This window comes from Calypte anna, chromosome 3 (genome assembly GCF_003957555.1).
Source record: "Calypte anna isolate BGI_N300 chromosome 3, bCalAnn1_v1.p, whole genome shotgun sequence".
Classification (NCBI taxonomy): domain Eukaryota; kingdom Metazoa; phylum Chordata; class Aves; order Apodiformes; family Trochilidae; genus Calypte; species Calypte anna.
In genome coordinates, this window is record NC_044246.1 from 65,709,206 (window position 1) to 65,725,922 (window position 16,717).

Sequence of the window (16,717 nt, forward strand, 5' to 3'; positions counted from 1 at the left end):
CATGGTCTGGTAACTGCAGCAGTAGTGGATCAAGGGTTGGACTTGATGATCTCTGAGGTCCCTTCCAACCCAGCCAATTCTATGATTCTATGGTTCTATCTAAATTAATTCAATGGGAACAACAATGCATTTTCCAACGCTGTTTTTCTTCTTGAATTCCAGGTTTTCCGAAAAAAGGCAGTGGAGCTTGGAGAGAAACTGCTACCCGCTTTCAACACCCCCACTGGGATACCTTGGGCATTGCTTAATATTAAGAGGTAAAACAATTGCTTTTGGGTGAAAAGTTACATTGAAGCTGTCTTCGACACAGAGCTATTAAAATTGCTGCACAGTTTTTGTCTTTCCAGATAGGCAAAAGTTGACATAAGATTCTTAGTTCCACAGTTTAAATTAGGAAATTTAAGGAAATATATATATAGATATATGCACAAGAGTGCATACAGAAGTACTTTATGCGCCTCGGTTTTTTATCAGTTTTTATGTTGCCCATTACTTTTCCTGAAGTTCTCCATTGGTTTAGATTTATACATAGGCTAAAGGTCAAAGGACATGTGCTACTATGAAAGAGTCAAGTTTCCAGCCACTTCATATGTACTTAAAGTTTACCTGTTCTCAAACATAGTATCAGCATATCTTTCAGTAGCTTATCAGGAAACCAGAGTGATATCTGCTACAAGTGACTCACTGTTTTGCACCTTCTCCCAAGGAGTGGTTTTGCTTCTGGGGCCTTGAGCAACCTGATCTAGTGGGAGGTGTCCCTGCCTATCCAGGGGGTTTGGAACTAGATGATCTTTAAGGTCCCTTCCAACCCAAACCATTCTATGATTTTGCCAGTTCTCCTTTGCAGAGAGATGTGTGTTTGCTGTAAGAGATGCCTGCTCTCCTCAAGTCCCCCTGGCCTCCAGTATCAGACTCCAGGCAGATGTCAGCAATTCCTTGGCCTGCCTCAGGCTTGTGGTACTGTGCTGGTAAAGAAAATGTTTTCTTTCCACACTGCCTGGGGAAGAATATTGAAAGTTACACCTGTGGGGTATGTTGATGTATTCATAAGGGCACATCAGCGTTCTCCAAACTGCAGGTAAACCACAGCACCACCTGCACAGGAAGTGAGTCATGGAGATTTTCACATGTGCATGTGTTGGTGTCACATTTGTGGCTTTTTGTGTGATTCCCTCCTTGACAGTAAGATTCTTCCACTGTTCTCTGATCTGTATTTATGGGCCCACCTTTCCCCCAGCATGGGGTGTATATTGTCATGCTTGCTTGGCTCTCTGTGCCTCCTGAACTCTCTTGTTGTTGAAGGGGCTGATCAGCTGCTGCTTGGTGATTATCCATGGACTTTGGTTACTTGCATGCATGCTAATGATTCCTTCTCAACAGACTTCAGTGAATTCTGCAGAAGTTCAGTAGCACAATGGCTTGAGGTTTGTTGGTTATTAGTTTTTAAGCTGTTAGAAAAACTTCTGAGTTCAAAACCCTAGCAAATATTTTTAATTACAACACAGCAACACTTCATTCTGCATAGTATAGGTAAACGTATTTTAGATATTTAGGCTAAACATTTGTCTTATATGTAGCCCTTACTTAAATATCTGCTTATCTGCACAATCTATCAAAGTTTTTTTACAAATAGTTCACATTCTGTGGTCTTTATGATATTCCTAGCTTCTCCTAACAACTGCTGTGGTGCACTGTAAATGTTAGCCACAAACCCTGCCAAGCAATGACACAGAGAGGGATTATTTTTTTATCTTGCAACAAAGTGGAAGAGGATCTCTGTCAAGATAACTTCCCTTCCTGTGGCAGGAAGAATTATATTAAATGCTCAGTTCTTGATTATTCATTCTGAATCCTTGTGCATCTGTCTAGATTTGACCTTCAATAGATGACTCTTCCATAATACTGTCTGTAAACAAATATGCTGTCATCCAAGCTTAGGAAGTGCTAAGCCACTGAAGCTTTCATATCTTACAGATCTAATGCATCTCATTTCTGATTAGTATTTTATTTGATTTTATTTTTATTTATGCTTTAAAGTGGAGAACTCACAATAGATTGTGGGCATCAGAGGTTATTTGTAAATTACTATTTCTGGATTAACAGATCATCTGGGTATTTGTTTCACTATGCAAATGTTCTTCACAAAATAGTTTGTTTTCTCTGTTCATTTCATATTATCATAGCCAGACCTGATTTCTTCTTGGGTGCCTCTGTGTATTAACACTTGTGTGCTTGTGTTTGATTGTATCCTTACATACCAAGGACATCCACCTGAAGTCTTGTACTCTTTCTGTTCTCCATTGTTTTCCTTCATCCTCCTCCTTTCCTCACTACTTTGTGACTATGGGACACTTTCTGTCCATTTGTGGACCCTAAATATCAAATATATACAAAAATTCACTGTGCTCTTCTTCACCTAAGATACCTGAGTGAGTTTGTAAAATTTCTTTTTGTCTTTGAAGTGCATTTTAAGCAGTTACTTTGGCAGTTTGTACTGGGATTTCCTTTTCTTTCTTTCTAAATGTTTCAGCTGCACTTCAGTATTTCTTGATGTTACTCTGTATCTTCAGTTCGTCTTCAACATCTGTCTTTCATTTCTGCTTATACTGCCAAATTTGAAGTTCTTTTTCAGCTCACTTGCTTATTTGAGTAACTACTGATGTGCACTTGTTGCCTGTTGTGGCTGAAAGTTGCCTATTCTGGCTCAAAACACTGGCACTGCAGAGACAGAATGCATGTAAGCAGTATTGGCTTAGATAGGTCTGAGTCTTCTCTTGAGGATAAGGAGCAAAACATGGCAAAGCCTCTTATATATATGTATTCACTTGATTTGTTTTCCTCCATTACCTAAATTCTTTGTATAGGTATATCATCTTCCTATACTTCTAAAACAGCAACTATATCAGCTTCCTAAAATACCACTAGTTCATGATCCTTTATTTTTCTTCTCAGTAAGCTGTGACAATCTGGCCTCTTCATGCTGCAATTTTTGTTTCCCTTCCCCTAATTTTCATTTCAACTTCCAAGTAATTTATGACTGAGAAATATGATTGCGTGTGTACGCCTCTCAGATTCATAGAAATAAAAAAAAAAAACAAACAAACTGAAATTATAACTCTTAGTGAGTTAAATAATCCTAACAAATATTTGGCTTGCATGATGTTCATAGGTTCACTTAACTTTTTAAATGTATCTGTTTATTTTTACCAATAAGACAACATTACTACTTTCTAGTAAGAAACTTAGAAGCCTTCTTTTATGGAGTATTATATTTTCCATGAAATGTTTACTCTATATAAATTGGTTATTTGAAGGTTACTTACCCCTTGTGTGCTGCTGTATTGCAATACTGCCAGGCACTATTAAGGTGCCTGTCTTTTTATGAAGAATCAATGTAACATATGATCTTTTAAGTGCATCTGAAGTTTTGAAAAATAGTTATGCCTGACTGTAATGAAGGAGTTGTCAACTGGTCTAAATAATGATTTTATTTCTGGAAACATAACATATTGTAAATGGGTTTTCTGGACATCCTGCCTGTTTGCAAATATTTTTGTGGCAAAGGAGGATACTGTACTTGTTCCCCTGGCTCAGTGACAAAAGTAAATGATGTAAGCATTTAGGAATATACAGACAGGAAGTTCTGTATAGAAGGAAAAGATGTGAGGTATGGGTGGAGTGGGTCAGAAAGGCTTAACAGAAGTCAGAAAGGAGGCGTTGGAAATAAATCTGATTAATTTGTACTAAAACCAAACCACAGGGAGCTGTAAGATTTACTCTACATAAATCTAAAACGTTTACTCTGACTAATCATAGAATCATAGAAGTGGCTGGGTTGGAAGGGACCTCAGAGATCATCAAGTCCAACCCTTGATCCACTACTGCTGCAGTTACCAGACCATGGCACTGAGTGCCACATCCAGTCTCTTTTTAAATATCTCCAGGGACGGAGAATCCACTACTTCCCTGGGCAGCCCATTCCAATGCCTGATCACTCTCTCCGTAAAGAAATTCTTTCTAATATCTAACCTAAACTTCCCCTGGCACAACTTGAGACCATGCCCTCTTGTCTTGTTGAAAGTCATCTGGGAAAAGAGACCAACTCCCAGTGTCAACCTAGGATTTTTTGTCTTTAACACTTTAGCATTGATTATATGTATATTATGGACCTGAGTTGAATTCAATGTTACATGACATATTTAATGCAATGAGATAGCAGAGGTCTTGCTAAGTTGATTGAACAAAGTAGTTAGTCATTTGTAGGTAACTGAGGAAGTGACAAACCCACAATATTTATTTATGCTATTGTGATGTTGTCAGAATGATTTTAAGGCAAGATCCTCTTTCGATATTTTAAAACAAATATAATTGGTTTTAAAAATATTTTTAAATTGGCTTTAAATTATCACATTTTGCACAGAATATTTGAGTTATGTCACAGTCTATTTTTTTAAATGTTGTTTGGGAGAAAAAAACAAAACAAAACAAAAAAACAAACAAAACAAAACAAACCAACAAAAAAACCCAAAAAAAAAACAACCTCAAAGGAAAAAATGCACTTCTAGTTTTTTTTATTTTTCGGTGCTTCAAATTTTTCTACCAGGTAGGATTCCTCTTCAGTGACCTTAGTGCAAAGCAGGATGGCTCTCTCCCACCTGTTTTGGAGAGGGCTTTTGTGCTAAAATGTCACAGTGTGGCAGGGTGACATAGGCAGAGGTGTTGCTCTTTCCTGGGGCATTACTGGCAGCATTTTAGGTTGTGGGCATTTAAAGGAGCTTGTCTCTCACCACCTTCCACCTAGGAGGAAATGTGTCTTGTAAACCAACCATCAAGGTATGAAGTATTGGTCTTTTGACAACAGAATTTGCTTGAAAATATGTTCGAGTTTCAAAATAATTCCCAGGTTAAAAACATGTTTATGGCCCATTGTGCCTAAATCACTTGAGGAATAAGTAGCCTTCAAAATGTATTCAATGTGCTACCTCATTAGAAAAGCTCTAGTAGCCCTAATAACGAATTTTAGTGTATAATAAAATGGTTCTCTTTGAGTTCTGGGACTTCTTCCAAATCATCATGCTCAACATACTTGAGATTATATTCCTTTATCATTTGTAAAGGAATCTGAATGCACTGAGGAGGTTCGAAATATAAAGGATCCAAGCATGTACATTCAGTAAACGTTTTTGGATGGCTTAATTACCCTACCTACACTATTAGAAAAACCTGAAATGTTATTTTTTTGCATAATTTTGCAAAATTTTCCTAAGCATGAAGTTGATTGTATGATATTATTGTCTTTAGCAGAGTTAATGGTTCATGCTTTTGTCTTACTGACTGAACACGAACTCACTTGGCAAAGATTCAGTCATCATAGCTAATTTAAATTTTCTGGTTTGCTCTGTTAACTCTAATGTCTACATACATTTCAAAACAAAGTTAAAAAAAAAAAAAAAACAGAATTACCTACAGAATTAAATAAAGCCTGTTCTTCAAATTTTCCTAACTTTGGCTAAATTAAATCTGTTTTTTAAAGTGGTTCTAAAGAGGAAAAACTTACTGAAGTTTTGTTTAGTTGGAATCTTTAATTTTATCACTTTTGTCTTACATGGGCATAATTTTAGATGAAGGAGTCAAAACTACCAAAGGAAAAAAAGCTAGAAGCAATCTGGTTTGCATACCTAGTGAAGGCTTTGTGTGTGTAGTTTTGGCAAATGCTCCACTGAAGTGATAACTTAAGGTGGCAACAGTAACAAAAAGGATTTGGATATTGAGCACTGAGATTTCCCCTGTAGCAAAACAGAGCCCTTGAAACCAGAATTTTTACTTTGAGTTTTTGGATCACAGTGTGGATCTATATTAGCCATGGATAGAAAGAGAGAAATCTTAGCTGAACTTTACCTGTCTAAAAATTATTTGTCTGGTACTAAATGTATGTTTTGGCATAGGATGATTTACCTTCTAGAGATACTGATCTCTTTCCATTAGCTAAAGAAGACCTTAGGCAAATAATTGAAAGAACTAAGTTTTTGAGGAAGTTAATTCCATCTGAATTAACAAGTAAATAGTAACAAGGATGATTTCAGCAAAGGTCACAGTTTTAAGCACTGCCATTTCAGGTGATGGTTAATCCTCTGATTCATTGCATGATTCATAAACAAGTTTACATTTCTTGCATCAATACTGGATGCAAAAGAAACTTGAAAAATTGTTTTTGTGTTTGGGGCACTTTGAGATTACCATGCTATATATTGTCTGATTAGTAATTTCATAGTTTTAGAACACATCAGAACATCACAGTCAGCAAATTGTTTGCTGTGTCTTTGCTTCAACCAGTTCTGCACTGCTTTGGTGCTTCACAGTCAGTAAGAATCAAGTGAACTGTTGAAAGTAAATTTCATTTAGAAAAACAACAAACAGTTTTCCTTTTTTCCCTTTGTGTTTCCATAAAGAATTCTTTTGTGTTCAAACATTTTTTTTAATTGTCTGAAAGTGTTACTGAAATTCATGTTTTCTGTTTGTAGGTATGAGTTACACCTCAGTGCAATTTTCAAGATAGATACGTTTGACCTATGGTGGTGTCTGATTTGCCTTTGAGCAATGCAAAAAATTTCATTATAAAATATCAGAAAAATTCTGTGAGGTATAGTTCCAGCAACATATCTGTTTGGCAGGAAAAAAAAAACCCCAAAAACTAAGAATAATGGGGCTTTTTTTGTGATAAACCATAATGTCAAGCTGTATTTTTCAAACAGCAGCTTCAGTTCAAGTTGTGGATGACCTCTCTGTGGAGATGTTCAAGGCCAAGCTGGATCAGGCTTTGAGGAGCCTGGTCGAGTTGAGAGGCATCCCTGCCCATGGCAAGGAGGTTGGAGTAGATGATCTCTAAGGTCCCTTCAACATAAACCATGATTTTTTGATTGTAAAGCTGAATTTACGTTTACATAAAGTCACAAATTTACATTTACCTCTGGCAATAACACAGGAAGGATTTGGAACCTTACTATTGCTACTGCAAAATCTTTGTCAGTTCAAGTGCTTTCTTTATAGCTACAGAAAAGAGATGCTAGTCCCAAATTCATTAGTGCACTGTAAAATGAGTATAAATACTTACAAATGCATAATTATCGTACTACTTATCTGTGTAAAACCCTATGGGAGTGTTATTGCTGTGATTCCTCAGCATAAAATGTATGATTGCAAACAATTTCTAGATCTCCATGGTGCTAACAACAGGTAGTGTTCTTTTATAAAACAAAACAAAACTTTGGAAAAACAGTCTCATAGAATCCAGCTGATAACAGGAAGGTCTTGCTCTTCACTTCATGGATTTTTCTGTCTTCTACAACACATGTTCCTTTTAGAGTCCAAAATCTTCCCCAGCTACCATAAATTTTTTGGCTTCATGGAGGGGGGAGAGAGATGAGTCAAGATAAGCAGGTTGCATTATTTTGTGCTTTGGTCTAGAAGGAATTGGGAGTAGGAAGCTCACCTAATCACCAGTAGGTACCTCAAATTTTCTACCAGTCTGGTGGTAAATTAACCACTGGTTGAAACACAGTGACATAAGATGTACAGTGAGGAGTATGGAAAAATTGTATCAGCTCAGTCTGCTTTCTGATAGTTAAAACTTACTTTTGCTCCAGTGGTTGTTGGGGCTTTTCTCTTCTCTAGTTGTGGATATGATGTGGTAAATAGAAGGATTGAGCATCTACCAAGCATTGTAGTCTGACTGTGTTAGTAAATTGTTGGTGGTAATATGCATAAGGATATGGTACTTGTCCAGCATTGCTAAACTGGAGAAACAAGATTTTAACCTGATTTTGCATCAAAAGTGAAGACTATTTCAGATTCTAAAATAAGCAGTAGTTTAGGTAGGTGATTACTGTTTGTAGATGCTCTGTATTCAGATTGTCCTAAAATAATGTGTCTGAAGATGGGTTACTTCTGTTTTCAGATACCATCACTGCGAAGAAATTCTACTGTTCTTTTCACAGATTGCTTGCTTTCTTTTTCTCACTAAAAAGACACTTCTCTAAGTATATTAACTTTTTAATCTGTTTTTCATTATAGATGTGCACAAACAGATGTATGCAGTGTAAGGCAAATTGGGCTGCTTTCAGGAACTTTGGGAGAAAGGAGAAATTTAAAAAAAGGTTGCACTTGGCTTTGCTGCTAAAGGCTATATAAGATTTAAAAATCTCTTATCCTAGCTGTGGTTTCTCTCAAGTACACAATTATGTGGGTTTTAGCATCTCATGGAAGATTTCAGGAACGTTAAAAAACCAAACAAAACACAAAAACAAACAAACCCACAAAACTACAAACAAAATCAAAATATGATCAGCTTTCATTTGCCACCAGATATTCAGTTTTCCCTTTTTTGATACCTAGCCTGGCCTCGAGAAGAATTCTTTTAATTTGGAATAAAATAGGTTACTGCTCTTTGGAAGTAATGATTTCATAATACTAGGCGAAAAAAAGAAATAATTCTTAAGCAGTAGTGAGGCTGGAGAAATAAAACATCTTTTGGGCATAAATGGAAAATGAGAAACCGTGAATTCATTTTTTTTCTGTTCTCATTTCGTCATGAGAGAACCCTTAAATAATCCTTTCCTTTTATAAAAATGTCTTTTGGTGCTAATACAGGTTTGGATAGGGGAAAATGTATGCTGTTGGAATGCTGTATTAATTATCTTTGCGTTGTTTATTACTGAATGCTCATAAGTAGAATCAGAACTCTTGATGAGTTTCAGCCTCTATCTCTCTAAAGGCTTTTTCCTTTACTAGTTCTCAAAGTTCCTTGCAATTTGTGCTCTGCTAAGGCCACCAGGTATGTAGCACTTTTGATGGTTCCTAATGACAAAGTTAGCTGATGAAGTAGTTTAGGAAGTCTCAGCAGTGAAGTCCTTCAACAATCCATCTACAAGACTTCCATTCTAGTTAAAAAGATGTTGAAATACTATGCACCTCTGCATTTTGTAATTTAAAAGATTTTTTAAATAATTCATTTTTAAGGTTATGTGTCTTTCTACTAGCTATATTAAGTCACATTATAATTTATAATTTATTTGCCCTATTACAACACTTCATTAAAATGTCAGAAGAGAAAGCTTGTAGGCAGGGTATTACACCAAGAACTATGCATGCAGTGCTTTTCACATATGGAAATAGCTACAGCCATTCTGTTCTGCACCATGAGTTAATAAAGATTGATTGCAATCTGTTTTTATTAACTCAGGGAAGAGAAGCAGTGTAGTGATATTAAGAAAATTAATTATAATTTCTAATCTGGTAATTAATGTGCAGCTGGCCATGAGTGCAGTTAGTGCAATTCAGTGATTTCACAGTCCTGACAAATTAACTTCATCTCTTTCAAGGTAGATGACTGGGTTTTAATCTTTGCTCAGATTTTCACGATCTTTTCCATTTCATAATGGTTCTAGCAATTTAGATGTTAACTGTGGACTTTTACTACAATAATGTGCACTGAAGTTCAATTGTATCTTTTAGGACTGGAATTCAGTTGTGTTTTTTAGAACCTTTTTATCATTTACCAGTGTCATACTGTAGTTTCTCATCAAGCAGTTGAATGAAACGGTGATTACTGGTAATTGACCTGCATGTGTTAAATAATGTTAAAATGCTACTGAGAATTTAATCTACACTGTAAATTGAGATGCTTCTAATTAAATAGAGTTCTTAGGATAATCTCTTTCAAAAACTAATCAACTAATATGACAATGTTACTAAAACTCTTATTGACTTAATTGTGACAAATTATTAAAGCTAACCGATGCAATTACTGTAATGGTCATATTAGTTTCCATTTTTCATAACCTATCCATAATTGTTGTTCAGAAACACAGAGGGAAAATAGAAACTTCCTAGGTTTATTGAATGAGCAAGACAAGGTGATTTGAATGGGGGAGTGCTTGTGTCCTTGCCTTCTTTATGAGGTGTGAAGGTACTTGTGGATCACCTCATACTCAGTGCCTCTCATCTCTTAGAAAATCAAATCCTACAGAACAAAAATCAGAATTAGAATCCTAGCACTTGATAAGAGAAAATGCTTCTAAGCAGTCTGACTGGTCGTGCTACTATAAAATTCGAGCTCCATAAATACACCAGTGAACAAAGCATTGTAATCTCATCAATAAAGCTTATCTTTAGTGTTATTTTAATAGTGGAATGGGGAAAAGCACAAAGTATCTGTGTAAATCACATTCTGAAAACTGTCTCAAACAATTCAGTCCTCTTACACTGTCAGTAAATAGCTGGGTTAAAAAATCTGCTTTGTTACAAAAGGCTTTTTGGTGCCTTGCTTGTCTTCTTTTAACAGGCTTTTGTTGTTTTAAATGTTCATTAGGAATGCATTAGAGAAGGTGTTCTGAGAGACCCCAGGCCAGGAGGTTTCAGCCCAGGGAATCTGCGCTTTTGGTTGCTTTGTGATACAGTCTCAGCAGGAGAAAAAGATTGAAAGCTTTTCCCAGAGCAGCTTCTTGTCTAGTAAAGACATTCTCCAGGAATGAGAGAATTCCTTTAGCAGGCATGAGTTTGAACTTTCTCAGCTGAAGTAGAGTTGAACTGAGGTCTTCCACTTCTTGGACATGGTGTTTATGGTTATAAATACAAAGAGCCTGAAAGTAGACGCTTGCTTGGCACTTTTGACATGCTTGTTCTTCAGGGTGTGTGGGGGTCACAGTCGTCTCAGATGCCTGAAGTGTAGTCAAGCCTTCTACATCTTTTGTTTTGTTCCAGTTCAAGCTGAACAGAGAGACAGACAAGATTTTAAGCACAATTTAAAAGATTTGGTTATTCCATAGCAATAATGAATACATAAGGGATTGGGTTTAGGGTATGCGTGTGTGAGGCTCTAATCAAATAAAAGCCTTAGAATTTTGTAAAGGATCTACGAGGAAATTTGGTTGTTTTAGTGGTAGAGAGTAACATTCAGACAGATCTCATTTTAGGATTTTTTTAATTAATAACTCCAAGAGACAGGATCGTTTTTTAAAAAAATTAAAACAACCACAAAAACCAAACCACCTAAAAAAACCCTCAGTCACAAAGAACAGAACAGGGAAGTTGGATTGTTGGCTGACATTAATGACTGTGAATACTGCATGGTGATGTTCACCATCTTATGCCATCTTTTAATTTCTGTATCACAGCCACTGTTATATCAGTGGGTTTAGGATCCTGAAATATTCTATATTGTTCACTGTATCAAAAATTTTTCATTTATTAAATCAGATTATATTTCAAAATAAATAGGCAGCAATGCAATTTATTGAATTAGTAATACAAACAATTCCTTTTGTATTATTTTTCTTTGTTTAGACACATGGTTGTGAACAATTCATATTTTCATTATTTTTGTTTGCTTCAAGCCATGTTGTTGGTATCTTAGGCTTTTCTAGTGTTTTTTCTCAAATTTCCAAAGTGTTATCTTTGCACTCATAATCAATGAAACACAGCTTCCATGAGCATCCATTAACATTTATGCACGTGGTAAAATAAGAAATAGTTACATGTCATGCAGCTGTCTGGAGAATGAGAATTAGATATTACAGTACTGTAAATCAGTTTGATCAAAAGCTACACTTCTGTTGTGTGTTTTCATGTACTACCAGATACTACTAATGACACAGAGCACACATTATAGAATTAGTTTGCAGATGCATAGGACAAAATATAACTAAAAGATATCCCGTGTTATAAAGCACTGAGCTGTGCTGACAAAATAGATGATTTCAGAACCATATCCTTGTGTTGTGGAAAAGATGCAACCTGGCTTCTTGGTCCTATTGGCTGATATGGACTGTCTTCTACGTGCTGGGTTAGGTGGATGCACTTGCTCTAATGTCACATCAAAAAATGAATAACCTTCACATTAAAAAAAAATAGTAACCTTGTGTTTGCTGCTTTTTGATGAGAAGACCTTGCTTGCTGTAGTACTCCATAACCAAACTTAATGGACCTGGCCTAGAAGCTTTGGTATAATTGAATATAATTTTTCAAGACAGAATGGTCACTTTGCTCTGTATTAAACTATCTGCTGCCCACCAAGAAGCAGTAATAAAATCCCAGTGGCAAATGCCACAGACACACAAATGTCACAGGTAGGAATCCAGATAGCAGAGGGTAGAGACAAAAAGAATCTGGCACAATGGCAGGGTAGTTTGAAAGCTCATGAGAAGGAAACAAAAAGAGGCTGGTGAGCCAGCTAAGCAGTTTGTTCCAAAAATTTGCCTTCATTGGTTCAAGTTTCACGTTAAAAAATTGCATTTTTATTGTTATAACACTGACACATGTTTACAAGGGAGTTAATAGGAGGGAACAATCTTTCAGCAAATTAAATGAAATGCTACTATTTCCAGCTGACATCTGCGAAACTGCTGCTACATTCCTTGCAGTAGTGCTTAAAGAAATAAATGAGCAAGTATTCATTATAATCGAGATTTAATGGTATCCATATGCTATATATCTTGTAATGATGTTCATGTTGTGTGGTTTCTGTGTAGCATAAGAAAAATTGAGTATTAGTCTGTCAAAGGCCCATTATTGTAAATGTCTTGATTCAATACTTAGCCGTGGTGAGGCTCACATGTTTTAAATATATCCCAGCAAATTGTGGTTGGTACAGCAAATATGTCCATCTTTCTGGCTGACCTTTCAGGTTCACCATTTTATGTCATCCAACATACTTTCCAGATAATTAAATCTATTGAAGCAAAGAAGATTTTAGGAGTGTTTCATTTTGATTTTAATTCTTTCAAAATTAATGTTTTCTAATGGACATTACAGTGTGCAGTCTTTCAGAAATGTTGTTTCACTTCTTGTCATGGCATTCTGCTGAGGCCATAAATTATTTTCTTTGTCTTCTATCCAAATTTCATTCGTAAATGAACTGAGTTTTGCTTAGCTGTATTTTAGTCAGCAATGGTTTAACAGCTAATAGGTTTCTGACCTGTCTTTGAAGGTTTAAATCTCTTATTTTAGTATTCACTAAGGTTTACTAGAGTCCAAGGTTTTCATGAGCACTACAAATTCACAGGCTTGCTTCTGAGTAGCTAAACTTTGGAAAGTGGTTTAAACTTGCTTCTTTTTCTCCACTTAATGAAGTCTAAGCTGCCCAATTTTTGTATGATACACAGACACTTAGATAAGGGATACCATAACATTTTGAAAAGGGCTCTTTATGGGTTTTACTTGGTTCTCTTCTCCTCCCTAAAATAAACAGGAATGGGATGCTCTAAATCTTTTATTGCCATTTTTAAACAAGCTTAAATCATCACGAATGTATGATAAGCTTTCTATTGCTTTATCAGATGTTTTGGGGGAGGTTTCAGAATTTGAATCACAGAAAATAAGGCAGAAGTCATGTCATAGACCCATATATTCCAATTCTGAACACCTAATCTTCACTTCAGTAATCTCAGACAGATGTTTGTCTAGCCAGCTGTTCAAGAGCTACAACATGGAGACTCCATTGTTTTCTAAGGAATCTGATTCTGGTGTTACTGTGTCTTGACTATTCAGAGTTTTTTGGGGTGGTTCTTATTTTCTCTTATGCCTATCCTGGAAATTAAATACTATAGTTCTGGTGGAAGTTTTACCCCTTTTTTTATGTGTGGAAGAAGACTATTGATACTATTGGGTGCAGGTCAAAGAGGGCCTTTCCATGAGCTGGTAATGTATTCCTCTCAGCATCTTCATTTATCTGTTCACATGGAAGCTATGCCATATACCCCAAGATCCCTTGTTTTCATTTCCACTTACCAGCTTGCTCATTGCTTAAACTTCCTTCCCAGCACCTGCTTCTACAAGCTTTTTGGAATTCTTCTTTAGCAAATTATGATCCTAGGTAGTAGCTTTGTTAGTTTTCCAGACCTTTTTTCCTTTTTTTTTAGAGTGTTTTTAAGAGATATTTTTTAGACAAAAATACCTGTCTTCTCAGAGCAGCTCTGGTACACACTCACCATCACTTACACTTATTTCCCTGACTGAAATAGAACAAGAGAAAACATTGGACAAAGCTGTGGCATCACCATCACATTCATGGGGTTTTTTGTGTTATTCTATAACATATCAGTACTTTGTTCTTTGATGTGGGAGTCTTTGTGTTTCAGTATCTCTTGAGCCTCACTGAAGTAAACAACTGGTTTATTTTTACCATTTTCATTTAATGAAATTGGGTAATATATAATTGTATAGCTTTCTGTGAGTGAGCTGGATTGCTTTGCTGTTAATCACTCGTGTACTGACAAAACATGTCCTAGGTACTTCACAGGATTAGAAAATGACCTCTTGCTGTCCATAGATTTAGCAACTGGAAAAGAGATTCATTCGTTCTTCATTCAAATTCTTTATTCTTCATGCTCATCTGTTAGGGGAGGAGACAGGAGCCTCTATATGTCTATCTAGATATTCCATCTCTACTTTTACCCACGTATCAAAGACAATTCAGACTCTGGTTGCTGGCCCTTAAGGACACCTGATGGAAATCTACCCTTAGGCAAGAGATGGGAGTGAAAACAGGGAGCCATCTCCACTTCTTTGTCTACTCTGATAATTTTGACTTACGCCACGGTGTTGCTCTCATATTCCTATATTTGTAATATAATCAAAGTCAAGAAGTAAATAATTTTAAACTCTCTTTAAAGTCATTCTTTAGCATGGAGAAAAGAAGGCTGAGGGGAGACCTTATCAGTATCTACAAGTATCTAAAGGGTGGGTGCAAGGAAGATGAAGCCAGACTCTTCTCAGTAGTTCCCAGTGACAGGACGAGGGGCAATGGGCACAAGCTGGAACACAGCAAGTTCCATTTAAAAATTTCTTTACTGTGAAGTTGACAAGGCTCTGGAACAGGCTGCCCAGGAAGGCTGTAGAGTGCTCTTCTCTGGAGATAGTCAAACCCCACCTGGATGCAGTCCTGTGTTATGTGCTCTAGGGGCTCCTGCTTTAGTGGGAGTTGTACTACATGATCTCTAGAGGTCCCTTCCAACTCTGATAGTAATGATAATTCTTTGACTTGTAAGAGACTTATAAATAGTTTATTTTTATAACTTTTGAGTTCATTCTTCTTGGTACCCAAAAGACAATTGTACACCTGGTAAAAAATACTTACTTAGACCAATATGCCATATCTATCCAGAATATACTTCAGTCCTGACAAGGTCTTCATTTTAGATGAAGAACAAGTATGTCACTTCATACATGGTGATCCCTGCAAGATACTTGATGTCATACTATTCATGTTTACAGCTAAAAATAAAAATTAGAAAAAAGCTCAATAAAATACAGGTTCTTGCACTAAAGCCATTTAAACAGTGAGAGGTTACATTGTAGCGGGAGGAGCCATTCTTGCTCCTGAAGCTCGACGAGCTGCTGGTCTCTTCCAGGACTCCAGCCACCACACAGCGCTTCCAGGGTAGAAGCGTAGCGGGAGGAGCCTTTCTTGCTCCAGAGGCTCGATGAGCTGCTGGCCTCTCCATGCCTCACACCAGAGTGAGCTGAGCTTTTCTCTGTGGGTGTATGTTCCACCTTTATTGGCCCCCTGGCCTTGCTCATGCCCAATAGGGGCCTGTCCTAATCAGGCACAGGTGGACTCACACCCACTCACTGGCAATTCGAGGCACCTGATTTATCTTATTTCTCTACATTTCCCCCTATTTTTTTTTTTTTTTTTTTTCTTAAAGCTTTCCCAGTTTGCCCTAGCTTACAGACATTTTAACAAACATACAGGATTTTTGCACAGGATTTTTAAACATACACATTTTTTTTTCTACTGACACACAGGATTTTTTACACAAAAATACCTACTGACACACAGGATTTTTTACACAAAAATACACATTTTTTCTTCGGGCCCCGCGGGACACTCAGCTAAGAGCATCGAGGGGGTGCACAGAATACAGACATACAGGATTTTTCTTCGGGCCCCGCAGGACACTCAGCTAAGAGCATCGAGGGGGCCCCGAGTACAGGACTTTTACACATACATACAGGATTTTTTACAAAAATACACTTATAACTTACAGGATTTTAACCCTAGCTTAGACAACCAAATGTCAGCCCAGGCACTTTTTCACAAAGTCTCTACCTTTTGTTCTTCTCCCTCCTGTTTCTGCTCTTCTCTTGGTTTCCCTCTGCTCAGGGGCTTCCAAAGAGAGAATCCTTCTCTTGGCTTTCCTTTGCTCAGGGGTTTCCAAAGAGATTTCTGGTTCCTCATGGGTTTCTGGTTCCTTCGTGGGATTCCATACTTTTACTTTTATTTACTTTTACTTTTTTATATTTTTTTTTTCTTTTTCCTCCGTGGGATTCCATACCATGAGATTCCATCCTCCTAGCTTCCCTCCGCTCAGGGGTTTCCAAAGAGAGAATCCTTATCTTGGCTTCCCTCTGTTCAGGGGTTTCCAAACCAAAGAGCTTGCTGGTCATACCTTTCAGGGAGAGTGTTAGCCCAGGCATTTTTTCAAATCGGGGATAATGTTCCTGTTGCCAGCTTCTCACACTGCCGCTTCTTTATGTTGCCCGCATTCTCCACCAAATGTAACCGGAATGGAGTCTCTAGTCCGAGATCGAGGTGTCAATATGGTAGTATAGACTCGGAGGATGTGGTTTGAGTCTATTGCCCACAGCGAGGAACTAGCAAGATGGTCTGCTGCTATGGAAGCAACCAGCCACTCTCTCAACTAGCTCCAGAATGAGCTGC

At 37.0% G+C, this 16,717-nt stretch overlaps 1 protein-coding gene across 2 annotated transcripts in view; it reads left to right on the forward strand.

The window, feature by feature from the left end:
- The window catches only part of MAN1A1 (mannosidase alpha class 1A member 1), a 136,544-nt gene that overhangs the window by 79,877 nt on the left and 39,950 nt on the right, over positions 1-16,717 (forward strand). For both annotated transcript variants that reach the window (XM_030447126.1, XM_030447127.1), the window contains one exon: positions 163-257. In XM_030447126.1, coding sequence (XP_030302986.1) covers positions 163-257 — 95 coding nt within the window. The remainder of the gene's footprint in view (positions 1-162; positions 258-16,717) is intronic.